General features: G+C 32.3%; 2 protein-coding genes across 2 annotated transcripts in view; one reads left to right on the top strand and one right to left on the bottom strand.

Moving 5' to 3' along the window:
• LOC131843955 (SH2 domain-containing protein 4B-like) overlaps positions 1-15,782 on the top strand; it is a 73,075-nt gene that overhangs the window by 44,868 nt on the left and 12,425 nt on the right. Inside the window, exon 3 of the mRNA XM_059192740.1 lies at positions 15,395-15,509. Coding sequence (XP_059048723.1) covers positions 15,405-15,509 — 105 coding nt within the window. The 5' untranslated portion in view covers positions 15,395-15,404. The remainder of the gene's footprint in view (positions 1-15,394; positions 15,510-15,782) is intronic.
• On the bottom strand, positions 2,500-5,234 carry LOC131843954 (uncharacterized). Its single transcript, XM_059192739.1, has 2 exons — positions 4,966-5,234; positions 2,500-4,680 (listed from the first exon to the last, which is right to left on the bottom strand). The coding sequence occupies exons 1-2, from the start codon at positions 5,184-5,186 to the stop codon at positions 2,673-2,675; spliced, it is 2,229 nt and encodes a 742-aa protein (XP_059048722.1). The 5' UTR covers positions 5,187-5,234; the 3' UTR covers positions 2,500-2,672.

The following is a 15,782-nucleotide window of genomic DNA, read 5'->3' as shown; positions in this document are numbered from 1 at the left end:
TTTAGCACACCGCCTTTCATCCTACGGTCGTAGGTTCAATTCCACTCACGGTACCTACAAACATTTTTATTCATGAATATGATTGTTTATATAGGCCTGGATATTTGCATCTATGTATTCATTATAGTTGTCTCGTACCCATAACACAAGCTCAGCTTAGACTGCGAGTAGAGTGAATTGGCCGCTGTGTGAATTGTCCTGAGATATTATTTTTATTATATTTTAAATATATTAAATACTCAACATTTGAATGTAGTGATTTCATTCAAAGGTATGTCGTATGCTACTTTTCATGATCATAAAATTAATGCAACATAATCCATTATTACGCTAAGTCCGCCGTTGAGTCATCGACCTCTAATCCACTAGTTTGCATTTACTGTAATTTGCGCAATATGTATATATTATAATCAATTATTAAACATTTTGTTTTCTAATTAGGGTTCTGACTCTAATGAGATACTTAGTAAATTTCGCATTACGATAACGTTAACTTTTTACATTAATGGAGCAGTCATCTTCTGGTGATTACTGCTTATCTGAAGATGACTGCTCATCTGAAGGTGCTTGCTTATCTGATAACTCAAGTGATAATCATAGCCTAAATTAATGAACACTACAGACATCACAAAATGAGTATGTGTTCTCATGTTTCAGCCGATAGACTAAGGTATAATACCTCGGAACCTTATACAGTCACTGTTTTTGAAATATCTTACCCGAAAAAATAGGTAAAGCATAGGCACCCACGCAAACAACTTTGTATTCACACAATCTCTAGTAGAAGGTCATTAAAACCTAAATTTTGATGATCTCGGTGGTCTAGCAGTTCAGCATATCGCTTAACTGTCAGTAGTCGCGGGTTCGAATCTTCGCACAATGCACATTTGTATTCATGAGTATGACTGTTGGTATGGGTCTGGGTATTTTCTGTGCATATTATGTACGTATCTACATAAAAAAATAAGTCTTTATCAGTTCATACCACAAACTCTGCTTATCTTATAACTAGATGGCGCTATATGAATTATCCAGGATTATATTATTACTTAATTTCGATTAGAGTAGAGCAAATAAACCAGCGAAGGCAAAGTACGTACGAGTATACGTACAGTTTGCTGCATCAGTTAGCAAGGGACATTTAAAGTTCACTGACATGGTACAGACTCCATCACTGTGCACAAAAAATATGCTCATAAAATATTTATGTGCCTCAAAGTCGAAGGATTTTGAACATGTGTCGACTAGTCGAGTCGACTCGACACGCCCATGCCCACATCGTAGTAAAAAAAATAATAATATGGCCACGTGTTGATTTGATTATCGTTTAAACAATTTTATAAATGTTCTACTACTTATAGGTTATTACGTTTTTAAATATAAATATAGACAAGAATCATCTATCCTGTGAAAGTAAAAATAATCTAGAAATCTGTTACGTGAACTCCGTGACACCAAGTTAACAATATAACCTCTAATTGTTTGTATGAACAACCTACTTTCGCACGTTTGCTTTGTTTCCCACCTTGGACATCTTTCATCTGTCACCTTTAGTTTTTTTAAAGTAGTTAGTTGCAGTGCCGCGTGATATACTGCCAAAAATATTAATTATATGTTTCACATAAATTTCAATTTCACTTTCTATCGCAGATAAATGCCTTGCATTTTTTGCTTACATAATATTTCAGTCAAGGTCTGCAATGGAAGGCTGTTTAAGTTTGTGAAACAGATTTATTGATAATGTACTCGTTTACAATAATCGCATTTCAATTACGAAATATATAATCTATCTTTGCGGCAAGTCCCTTACGGAATAGATAATATCATAGATTTTTCATAATCATAGATATGATTGCTATTAGCCATTTCTAAATTATTACCAACAACAAGGCCTTGTTTTATTGTCAATACAATTTTTTTAAGGATAACTTCTTTACAGTATTTTGCTGTGGTAACTTTTTTTAAAGTAAATGATTTGTAATTTAATCTTTATATGTGTAGTGACTAAAATTCTTACCTATCTATTAATGCAATAAATTATCCAATGTTGGAGATCTGTGAGGATAGGTACTTCAGTCTAAACTGTTCGGTTGCGAAGCAGCTTGCTGTATAGTTTTTTTCTGTTTCAAATATAGGATACGAGGCAAGACATCTTAGTCCTCTGAAATGACAACGCAAGTGGTGCCAGGGGGTTACATGATAGGCGACAATTACCATTTACCATCAGGGGTAGTCATTGTACTCTAGAGTACTTGAATATAAAGCAGCGCAAACGAAAGGCGTAGATTTATTGCATTATATTATATTATATGTTCCTATAAGGTATTTGTTGATAATAGTGCAAACCCACTGTAGGGCCCGGTTCGATATAATAGTACTCGTATTCCATTTTAAACAGAATTTCGTTTAATTGCGTGTTTTAAACTTTTTTGCTTTTTATAAATGAAATGAAATTGAATTATTATAAAATTTATTGTTTACTTATCATTTATTAGTCAGAATATAAGCTTTTAACCTCTGTTGTCAGTACTTATGATATCATTAATGAATGTATGTATCACACAAGATTAAAAGTGTAGTATTTAAAATATTATAAAACAATTATCTTTAAACTACTAATATAATAAATTTTAAAAGATGATTCAATAGTAGATACTGTATAAGGAAGAGTATTAAATGTTATCAATGTAGTTTTTACATTTATTGTAATTATCATGGACGAATAGAATTTTATTTATATTATGTCCGTTATTTCCAGAAAGTTGCGATCGTTTTGCTGCTGTTGTTAGGCCAGCTATAGAGAACATACGTTCACTAGGTACAGTAGTGGCCGGTGTGCATAATATTTTTTTTGCTAGTGTAGACAAGTAGGGATGTGACACTCTTCTCTCATTCCAATAACTTAATATGTCACTCCTAGTTAGATCCTGGGGATCGCACTCCGCGAAGTACTTACAGCACTCAATTTCAATCGACTTGTTTTCAATTTCATCGGAATCTCTATTAGCTTCGTACTTCATGGCAAGTTGTATTAGTAATGACGTAGAATTTTTCGGAGAAGCGTTTACATCGATTTTTGATGTAGTTGATAAATTATTTTTAGATAAATTCGTATCATTTGTACTAACAGTTTCTCGTATATAACTTGCCAAAAACGATACACGATTTAGACTATGATTTTGTAAATACACGTCTATTTCTTTAATTGTTTGAAATCGGCAGTCTAATAATGTGGCGGCAACTGTTAATTTATTTGTTGGAAAACGACAGTCTAAATTAGCTTTCATGTTTGTCTTCATATTAAATATTTCTAGGCTGTCGTTTATATCCAGTGTATCTAAAATTTCAGCGACTTCCATCTTAAATACTAATGCCATATTGATTGTACAAGAATTTTGTGCACTCATTATTAAAACACAATCTCGGAATTTAGCTAAGAAATTTGTAAGCTGTTGTATTAGTAACCATTCGCTTTCATTTAATATTAATTCGGGTTTTTCTAACTTATTTAGTAGTCGATTGATAGGGATTATGTTATATTTATTGTATAAGCTTTCAAACATAGTCAGTGTGCTATCCCAACGTGTTGGTATAGATTTGTTTATAGATTCTAATCCTGATAATCTTTCCGCTATTCCATTGTAATCCATTTCAGAATCGTTGTCATTTTCAATGTACACGTTTTCATCAATTTCAATCACTTGACCAGCATCTGCTATGCAACTTAATATAATTTGTTCTTCTTTATCAATTAAATCTTCTAACTCATATTGTTTGAATCTTAATGTGTTGATAATGTTTTTGCACTTGATTTCTAGGTTGAATACATTAGTCGTATTTTTAATTCCGTCCACAACAATAAGGTCATGCAAGCCCTTTCCTAAACAATAATGGCTTTCGCATGTTAATTGTTTTGACAATAATGTTGCCATTTTATTTGCAGTTGGTTCCGTTTTAGAAACAAGAACTATATGTTTTTCCAGAAGATCGAACTTTTGCAGGGTCTTCAATACATAATCTGATATATTCTCAGTTGTTTTGGGTCCTATGATGAGTTGCGTGGCAAGGGTTATGTTTTCAAGAGTAAATAATTCATTAAGGAAATGTAAAGTAATAGTTATATAGTTGTTATGTCTGTAACAATCACTCCACAAATCTGTGGTAATTGCAACATGTTGCGAAGCTGACTTTGTTACAGATTGTTTTATGCATTCCAACGTACATTCGTAAACATTATCCAGAGCACATCGAATAATACTTTGTGATGGAACGTCTTCCTTTGTAAGAGTAACATTATAATTTTTTAACAATTCAATCATAGCTTCGTCGTTTATTGAGTCAAATGGCAAAAGTGAACGACAGAGCCATAATGCTAGATGTTTTCCCAATTTCCACTTAGATATTTTGTTTACAACAAGAGCTTTGCTTGAGGCGCCTGTGCCGACATTTGCGAATTCTTTTAGTTCTTGAGATTCACAAAGTTCATCACGGGGTTTAGATTCATTATAAGGTGCAATGTTATGTTCTTTTTGAGGGTCATCATTACGTTCTTGAACTTGACGAGATTTGCGGGTTTTGCGAGTTTTACGAGGTTCGTCACTCATAATTTGGTGTTCTTCCCTCAGGTGTCTCATAAGGTTTCCTGTGCTTATTTTCTTACTGTACGATTTCACTTTTACACTGAAACATAATAATAAGCGAATTCAATAATTTCTTTAATCTCAAACGACCATCTTGAGATATTCTACTGTGATAATAATACGAATAAAAATAATAATTAAAATTAAGAATCTGTGGCCATATCCAATATATACCATATGGTCATATAACCAATTCATGTTTAAAAGCGATCTATAGCTTTTAAATATGAATTGGTTTTAAACATTTTGGCGTGCCCAAATCCAATGATTATATAGAGAACTTATAGCAGTTAAGTAATGTTTACATGTGTAGTTTAGTACTTACCTTCCAAATAATTCGTCTTCATATAAGTTTTTGGCGTCCTCTAAACAGACCATGCAAAACACTTGATCTGAGGGTACAAAACGTTTTTTTCCGTTCACACTAATCATTAGTAATCCAAAGTTTTTCCAACAAAAACTACTTTTTGAGGAACAATGCAATGTTTTAATAGAAAGATGTTTTAACTTTGTTTTCATTAACGTAAGCTTATCAATATCCGCCATTGTTAAAATTAAATTACTAAATAAAGAATACAGTATTTAACTGGTAACAGTTAGCGATGGCCGGCGCCGACGGCGAACTAGCGGCGCGGCGGTCGAGCACGCAAGCAACGCCACGTAGGGATGTCAAAAAGCGATTGACATTAAATGACAAAATCGATTAAACTATTCGATTATAATTATAAAAAAAATCGATTATATTCAACGATTATAATTAGAAAACATCTATTTTGTTATTCTAAATGTATTTTAAACTATCGATATTATTATTACAACTCGATTAATTAAAAATAGTTTTTTAAATACTTTTTCATCCGACCAAAACAATCTTAATAATAAAGGCTACATACCATGCCTGTTGTTTTAAAAAATAGATCAAGTGATGAACTAAAATAACAGCACTCGTAGGCCATGAAGCCCAAACAATCAATTATTCTATGAAATAAATTATTTCTTCGTTTATATTTTTGAATCGATTTATATGTTAATTAAACAATCGATTGTTACTACTCGATCTTGTAAGCAGAATGTGACATCCCTTGCGCCACGCCGGCGCCGCGCCGCCCGCTCCGCGCCACCCCTCCGCGCCGCTTTGTTCCGGTCGTCTCGCGCCATTTTGACGCCGCGCCGGCTAAAGAGGGACAGAGAATGCAGCTGTTGTACTTACTTAGGGACGTCAATTGTACGAGACGTCTCGTACAAATAGGACTGTAAAAAGTCGGCGGTGTTCAGCCGCCAAGCTTGCTTTGTAAGCTGTGTTTTGGTTGTAGGGTGCAGATTAGGCAGTGAAATTACAGGATAAGATGACATCGTAGTCGTCTGAAATGTCCGTAGATTACAATTACATAAAAAAGAAATTTTTGGCCTTTGGTATTAAAACATTTTTATTCTCATAAAAGTTTGTACGATATTTTGACTCTGTCAAACCGCTCTGTCAAAATACTATGATGTATAAAGTTAGAAAACCAAATTGAGCTAATGTACTAGTTTTTTTTAATGCTTCGCACGAGGCTATTTGTTTTATGGTTGGCAATCCTAGCGGCTGGTATCTACACACTTGCTTCGTGTAATCGTGTTAATTATCAGGACGGTATTACCGGCGCGGCGCGCCTTATGTGTACTTTACAATAAAAAAGAGGAGATAAATAATAATATACTTTTCAAAATTCTTTTATAGTCATAAAAAATCTTTCACATCTTAATCATTTTGAGGATTCTTTTTACAACCAATTGGGTTTATTTATCGAGTTCGGATTATTAATACACGTTCTGTTTAGATTTGGTAGTATAGTAGTAGATTATTTATTCTTCTACACATGTGTAGAGTCGAAGGCAATTTAATTTCTATGTCGTTTAAAAATCAGGTGTTTTATAACAAATTATAAAGATACGTATTTATAACAAATTATAAGATATCTAATATGTATATCATTCCCAATAATCTAAAAGTTTGTATTATAAACTGTGTGTATTATGTATGTATTTATAGAAAATTAAAATACTTTAATATCTACATCACTTGACTAGTCCCGATAACACAAGCTCTGCTTAGCTTGGGACTAGATACCGCTGTGTGTACTGCCCAGGCTTATTATAGAAGAAGATTAAACAAGGAGACTTGTCTAAAGTAATAAAAAGCGCAAAATACCTATTTTTTTGTGTTTTTAAAAATGGCTTAACCCATGTTTTATATCTTTTTTCCATTAGAATGCTACATTGTCTCTTAGTAACATTAAAATTTCAATAAAGTAACCTAAGGTTCAAACGAAATAATTTAATAAGTAAAATATCAATAATAATTCGGATAATGAACCACTTCTGTCCTACATAAAGATATGTTTACTGTTCTTTTGTCTCAAAATGTTTAAAAAATAAATATTCACATGTGTGATGCCGGGTCGGGCCGCTACTGTAGTAAATAGGGAATAAAAAATCAGTAATATTGGCCTATTAATGTAAGTCGACTTACTAACATAATCGTTTTACTTGTCAGTCACTCGCATCTCGAGGCAAACAGTAAGCACTTTAACGGATTCTAAATGGGCATTAAACAGTACAAGAGCATTTTCCCCGTATTTTACCGACGCACATAGTAAGGCTAGGGTTATCAACCATATATGAAAGGTAAAAAAAAATTGGGACTTTTTATACTAACAATCAAGCAGCATGATTTAAATTACCGTATTTTTTAATACCAATATTTTAAAATGTGTTTATACATATTGCGCAAAGGGATATGTTATTATATTCAACTCGGTTCCTCCAAGCAGATAACACATAGTCTATAAATTTCACGCGCGTGAAACCGCGGGTTCACCTAGTATACATATATAGTAAATGTAACATTAAAAAAAATATGATTTTGTATCGCTAGAAAACAACTATACTTTCTTAGTCCATTAATTAAGAATGTATGTAGTTTTTTATGAAACTGTAATTTTTGCTGAAAATATTGCCAACCCTACAGCCGGCCTACATATCTTACTATGAAACGTTTTTGTTAATTGACATCAATTTGTATGAAGCGGACTGCGGTTATGTTGCGAATATCTCCGCCTATTATTACTTAGACGAGTGTTTTGTATGGTAGGAAATTTAAGCAACCATTATATGCCGTTTAACGGGTAATAATTCACTTTGAATGCGGACTAATCGTTCGAAAGTATCACATTTGGTCCCAAAAGACCCCATTGAACTTGGGGCATTCACACGTAGTGGTATGGACCGCACATGTTGTGAAATGATAATGTTTCTTTTAACAACTGCTATGGATACTTGATGGAAAGTTATGTCGTCATCTATAGAAACAGTTATCATAATGTGTTACTCCATTTACTTATTCTAATTCCCGAAGAACGAGGTGTTGTATTAATTCCTTGCAATTTTACAATATTTCACATAACATTTTAAATTTCAAAGTACGTATTATTAATGTGTGTCCTGTCAATCTGATCTATATAGAAATCTCATGTCCGATTGTTCGAACAAACTTTACTATATTATCACTACTATAATAATAATCTTTATTCAAATAACCTTAATATTTTTTATTCTACTGCTAATTCGGAAAGCGGACTCATTACAAGAAGAACTATTTTTTATTTGTATAATGATACTGCTACTTGATTGATCATATTTATCTGAGGCCAAATCTATATAATTATAAACGAGAAAGTTTGTAAGTATGGATTTTTGTTACTGTTTCACGCAAAACTACTAAACGGATTTAAATGAAACTCTACAGTAATATAACTTATGCATCAGAATAACATATAGGCTATATTTTACATTGAAATTTAACGCGGGCAAAACCGCGGGGCACATTTAGTTCTCATATAAATCTGATCAAGATGTGACCTGTTATATTTATTCTTAATAATGCAATTGAAGACCATATTTTCGTGGTTTAAATGTTTAGTAGTAGTTGATTTTAACAATGAATGTATTTACAACACCCGTCTGCATGTTTGGCCTTGACTCCCGGCGTCGCCCACGCAGTCTTCGTTGCACCGGCCGTGCGTTCACTTTCTTCATTGTAAGGATAATGTGCTTACTCATAGATATAGTGAATTTGATTAATATCGTTAAGACAAAGTTTCACCATAAACTAATCACTGTTTTGGAACTAAATATAAGTAAGTTATTTAAGTGCAAAGCATTTCTTACTAGCTGTGCCCGCGGTTTCACTCCCGTGAAATATATAGCCTATATGTTATTCTGATGTATAGCTATATTACTGTAAAGTTTGATCAAAATTCCATAATATATTATATTAATAAGATTTAGTTACTCAACCAGTTGGTTGTATATTTAATATATTCTATTTAGGTATTTAATTGAATTAGTGCTAGTTGCTAGTTCAAATAACAATAAAATAATTTAAAAGAGCAACACACAGGTTTTTCTCATTCATCTTGTGATGAGATGAGACAGCTTTCCGAATGAGCGGTAGATTAAAAAATAAATGTGATGACTATTCTGAAAAGTGCTTTAATGTAAGTTCTTAAAAATCATTTTTTCAAATAAATAAATGAAGTTCTATTTTATTCTATTCTTATTATATCGGGGATTACTATAATTAGTTTGTTCTGCGTTCTTATCTCAGTCTCATCTATTTCAGCCACCACGCTTGCTCTATAAGTTGTATTTAGGCTCAATTGTGGAGATAAAGTAACTAAAATACATGATATGAACCTATGACATCGCAGTCCTTCAGAATGGCAACATATAAGGGGTATTATGGGGTCACTTGATAATACATCCGTGCGAAGTTGGGACGGGCCTTGTTTAGAATAATTTCGTCTTAGTGTAGTCTGCATCCAGCTTAGTATGAGAGCTTATCCGACATTTAAAGTCACCTTTACTTGTACCTGCCTACGCTTTTATAATTATGAGTATGTACTTGGGTGTAGCAACAGTCACGATTCCTTTGTCAGATCGCTCTCGGTTTGAGTCTATTATGTTAGCTTGCATAAACTATTGAATATAATGATGTTAATAATATTTCACTCTAGTATAATGAATGTTTAATTGTTTTATATTATTACTTTCACACGTCTCCAAAGTATAGAACAAAATCACTGTTTCGTTTATTTCTCATAACTAAAACACTTGTAGGATTTTGATACGATTTTTTATTTATTTATTTCGAATATTTATGATATTGGTATTCACTGTATATTTTTTTAATATTTATATTTTCACACGCCTCCAATAGTATAAAAGAAAATCGCTGTTACTTCTTCTAACTAAAACACTTGTAGGATCTTGATACGACTCTATATTTATTAATTTTGGATATTTATGGTACTGGTATTATTATTGGTATTCACTGTAATTTCTAAAATATGTTTAGCAGGGTATATAACCATTAAATATACATAATTTTTATGTCCTTAGTTATTTCATATCTTATCTATGGCTATATACATGCCCATAACTCAGAAGCAAGTGCAGATCGCTACAAATTTATGCAGCAATATTAGTAGTGGTAGAAGAAAGCGTGAAAAAACTTTAGTATACACACGAAATATCTCGATAAACAGATTTCCTACTAGAATATGACATAATTTAAAATGATTTAACAATCAGCACAGCATTTGTCTGGTTACAAGAGCATTGTATGGTAACCGTGTTCTGTGAAACGACATAAAACGCGGCGACGCCTGCGCCCGGCTGGAATTCTAATGTGCGTACAGAAACGTCGTGCACCATTAATAATTCATACGACAAATATGTCGGCCGACAGCTCGCAGGGTTGGGCCGCGTTTATTCCAATCCATTAATTAATCTTAACACATTGAAGAACGCATTGAAAAATCTTATTTCTCACATATGTCCAATTCTCCACCGTAGTCGTCCAAAAAGAACATGTCAGATTAAGTCCAGAATGCTGAAGCTTCCTAACTGTAGAGCCCATTTCATGGGAAATTCGTTCTCTTTTAGAGCTGCTTCTTTCCTGCGTTCTTCCATCACCACATTTAAAAAAGAATAAAATCCCATTTCCTTTCCATCAATACATGATGCGGTTTCTTAGTTAATCATTATTATGTATTTATGTATTTGTTTAGGTATTTATATATGTTTATTTTATTATATATATAATATAATATTTATTTATTAAATATATTGAATGTATATTAATGTTTTCTTCTCGTTTCTATATTTTAGTAACTGTTTGTATGTTATTTTTTTTTAACTTCCACTAAATTTATTTAAATATGTTTTTAATGTACAATAATTTCAGGTAGACATTATTTAACCCCTAGATTTATTTCAATTAAAGTGCCCATGGATGATCACCGGGTCCCAATGTCTAAATTTACTTTCGTTCCGGAGTGACCCACCGATGGGCATGCGGTCTTTAACGTGTTAAATCTTCAATTATTAACGCTCCATTGGTCTGTATAAGTATGTAAAATATATTCGCCACCTGTCTCATTTTTGATGGCCTCGGGGTGTGATTTAGCAGTGGTTTAGCACAATGCTTTACTTACGATGGTCATGGGTTCGATTGCTCGCACGGTGTAAACATTATAAATGTCGTGTACCATTAATCATTCATACGACAAATATGTCGCGCGGCCGACAGATCGCAGGGTTGGGCCGCGTTTATTCCGATCCATAAATTAATCTTAAATCACATGAATTATTAACGCTGCATTGGTCTCTATATATCTTAGCTTATTAATATTATAAACGCTAAAGTTTGTGAGTATAGATGGATATTTGTTACTGTTTCCCGCAAAAACTACTGAACGAATTTTGATGAAACTTTACGGGAGTATAGCTTATGTATCAGAATAAAATATAGGCTATAAATTTCACACGGGTGAAACCGCGGGCTCAGCTAGTATAGTTGTCACCACCAGTCTAATTTTTGACGATCTGTGTGGTCTAGCGATTTAGCACAACGCTTTACTTCCAATCGTCGCGGGACTGATTCAAGCTCTGATTAGATTGGAATTTGGAACTAGATGGTGCTGAGTGAATTATCCAGGATTAACATTGTTAGTGTAACAATTTAAGAGAAATGGCCGCCGCCGTTGGTCCTTGTGAATTTTAATTGGAATGGGAATTTTAAAAACCTATTACCTAACTAACCAAAAGTTACATACCGGCCGGTTATCATAAACGTTAAGGTCATGCATTGATTATAAATCACTCGGTTATTGGTTTCAACCGTTTTAGCATGATGCTTGTGGGGTACACAACCTATGTAACCGGTTACCAAAATAACGAACGAACAACATAAAACATGGCCAGCTATTTTATGAATACTAATGAGATATCATAGTATAAGGCAATTTTTTTTTGTTCGCAATTTATAAATAACTTTATTATTATGATAATAGCATTTATTAATTAAAACATAAACGTGTAATTCAATAATTTGTATAAAATATTATATTAGATAACAATCTGATTGTAAAAATAAGCTTTAAACTGTATAAATATAATGTTTTACACATAAAAGTTATTGTTGCAATTACGAGTATAAGCTATACTCCTATTAGCAGGATAAACCCTAGACAGTTTACGCAGCGCCATCTTGAGTATAACTTGTGTTAAAATGTTGTCTAGACAGCTGATAGATATACATAAATATTTGTTTGTAAATACATACATAATACACATAGAAATCACCCAGACCAATACTAACAATCATACTCATGAATATAAATGGTTGTACTCTGCGAGGAATCGAAGCCGTGACCATCGGAGATAAGGCGGCCTGCTAAACCGCTAGACCACCGAGGCCGTTATATCAGATCGATATACATATAGAACTTTAAAAGACCTTTCAGCTTCGAGGAGCTTTCAAGTAAAAAAGAATTAAGAAAGTCTGTTGACATAAAAAATAGAGCCACATTCAGATAATGCTTTTATTGAAAACTTAAAGAATATATTATATTTTCTCATCAATATAGTATTTTTTAATGAATGATAATAGAATGGTGCGTCCGTCTGCGCTAATGGGTTACCCTAGCGGGCCACCAAGATGAACATGAGGTCAGGTCAGCCAGCCTATCGTGACAAATTTACCAGGAATTTATGATGATGGTTTCTGCGTGGAGGTCAACCTAACATGTACATTACTAGCAATCTTCTCACAATGTATTGGTAGTAATGCATAACTCGAATATGAACATCAGTTATCATCTCGAAGAATGTTTAAACATACTTCCGATAAATTTTATATGGATGTTTATATTAATAATAAGCCATTTCTTTTCAATAATGTTTTGAATGGTCGACATTCCTTTCATAATATACTCGTATATCATTTGCCATAAACATTAAATATGTTTATAATGTGGTAGTGTCTGTTTGTATGTAGTAATACTGTAATAGCGACGTTAAAATATCAAAGTTTCTGGAGTTACCTTTATATTTTAAAACATTCTTACTGAGAAAAACCTATTACTGATTATTTGATTAATTAAAATAATATGATAATTTATTAGCGATAATTTGAAGAATGTCTGTGAGTGCGGCCGACAGACAGCTAAATAGGTATATGATTTAAAAAAAAAACAATAGTCAGTAAAGTGAACAGAAAACTAAAAATTTACACAAAAAACTTGACTTCATAATAAACAAATAAAAGATTTTTATTTAATATCAATATATAACGATATATTAAATTTATTCGTTTTCAAAATATGAGGTTAGAGTATTCTCGATGATGATTTTGAAAAGAATAATGTTTCTTATCTAATATCACAAATAACATACTATAATACATACTAATATTCAGATACCTTGAACTTATTAATGGCATATAAGCTTCATTGATAATTAATAATAACTTTTATATGGTGTTGCAACTACAAAAGTGGCAAAACTACAAAGTTTTGATATATATTAGAAAATTTTAGAAATTTTTCTAAATAGAATATAGTTTATTCAATTACTTAAGTATCCTACAAATTCCTTACCATATTGAATTGATGTAGTTGCGGGAAATACTTATTTTTAATTACAAGGTATTTACCATTTATATACCGGTAGGTCAACCACTACCGTATTAGTTTTATATACTCGGAAATTGCGGTTCCCAAGAGGTTTATAGACTATCAATATGGAAACTCAATCGGCATCCCGCCTTTCGATTAGAGTTTATATGTATAAATATGTCCATATATACATTTTCTACCAGTTAGGTGAAAATGCCGCATGCTGTTAATATCAACAAATGTTATTTATTACCTTTTGTAAGGAGATCTTCACCTAAATATGCTACCCCATATCCACCAATATTATAATAAATATAAATTAAACCAACAAACCAATCCAACGTACTGATGGATACCGAAAAAAAAGCTTTAGATTTTATTATTATTGTATTATGTGCATTGAAGTATTTAGCTTCAAAATAAAAAATCGGAATGGTAAACAAGCTCTACAAGGTGCAGTTAATCGTAAGATCTAACACCATCAATAATACCATAAGCAGCAAGAACATCATTTCACAACGTCAGGCCACAGACATTGCTATTCTGATATATCTAACACCGAAACATAGCGTAACAAAACTAGCACTTCAGCGACTTAAATAAGTGATACAGAGGTAATAAAGATAACTTTGAACAAAGTATAGTTCAATCAAATATTTAATGTTATAAACTCACATTACCGGTTGTCGAATAGCTAATTTAGCTATTTAGCCTTAAGGAAAGCGGTAACAATTAAGTATGAACATTACAATAAGCACTATAATAAGAATAACAACAATTTTGTTTTGCATATATGTCATGTTATATTTCTATATTGACCATATATTTTCAGGCACATTGTCCTGCTGATTACTTCGATTCCATTACTTATAATTTTACATTATTTATTTACTTACTTTATTTACATTGGAATTCCATTAGTATTATTGGTAGTTCTCAAACTAGGTCAGACCTGTATCTTTGGGGTTGGGAGCACGGAAACCAAAAAGAACTAGTATGTATTCGTATATGCACTATACTTATAAAATCACAAATACTTATTTTTGATTGACTTATCATGCTTACGAAAAAAATTGTAGTAATCTACAAACATTACTATTGGGTGAATATATAATATATACCTAATACCTAAACATACAATTAATATAAAAAATGTGATAAAGGTGTATTATGCACTTTATAGGTACGATGGGATGATATTGTTTTTTAATGTTTTTTATTAATTATAAGTAAAACATTGGTTTAGATATGAGGTATCTGTATTAAACTCAACAATTACAAAAATCATAAATAAAAAGAATGCGCTTTCCACATTCTACCACTAGAGCGCCATCTATAGATGATATCTACGCATGTTAGGTTGACCTCCACGCGGTTTTCCCTGAAAACTATTGTGATAAATTCCTCGTCAATTTGTTACGATGGGCCAACTGACCTGACCTCGTGTTCATCTTATTATCCTCCACTGGTACCCCGCCAGCGTAATCCGTTAGCGCAGGCAGGTGGACCATTCCATTAATATAAAAAAAAACATAATTATGTATATGTATGTGTATACACCTCTTTACTTTATTGTTCTGAGCTACCCTGATCTATCAACTAACTCTATACTCGCGAACTTATATATATTAGCGCTAACTTATACTTATTTATATTGCGAATTTTTAGGAAATTCGCAATATACCTACCTAAGTTTGTCTAGATGTTTTGGAGTATGTCCAGAAAATATATATTATTTTTTCTTCTTTCCAGGGCTGTCACCATGTTGCAGCAGATACTGCGTGACATGTGGGTGGACCCGGAGATCCTCGCCGAGCTCGATGAAACTCAGAAACAGACACTATTCTGCAAGATGCGAGAAGAACAGGTACACAATATATATATATATATATATACATATACATATATGAAATATCATATAATACAATTGGTATACCTATTTCAAATATGCTTATTTCAAACTATTTTCCTTCCTCTTTACAATGTACTATAAACAAAATAATAACATAAATATATTTGTTTAATTATTCTAATGATATATTAAGTAAATATACAGTTACTATATGAATATTAGATTATAAAACAACAACTCATTATTTAAAAGCCAGTTAAATATTTACTTTTGCCAAATCATAAAAAT

This window comes from Achroia grisella, unplaced genomic scaffold (assembly GCF_030625045.1).
Source record: "Achroia grisella isolate CSIRO2021 unplaced genomic scaffold, CSIRO_AGI_Agris_v1 utg359, whole genome shotgun sequence".
Classification (NCBI taxonomy): Eukaryota; Metazoa; Arthropoda; class Insecta; order Lepidoptera; family Pyralidae; genus Achroia; species Achroia grisella.
Note: the sequence above shows the minus strand (reverse complement) of the source record. Positions and strands in the feature narration are given on the sequence as shown.

Excerpts from the sequence above, each read along its gene's own strand:
- LOC131843954 (XM_059192739.1), bottom strand. The coding sequence starts at position 5,186 with ATGGCGGATATTGATAAGCTTACGTTAATGAAAACAAAGTTAAAACAT. Across the intron at positions 4,681-4,965 it reads GAAGACGAATTATTTGGAAG|TGTAAAAGTGAAATCGTACA; the intron begins GTAAGTACTAAA and ends ATTATGTTTCAG.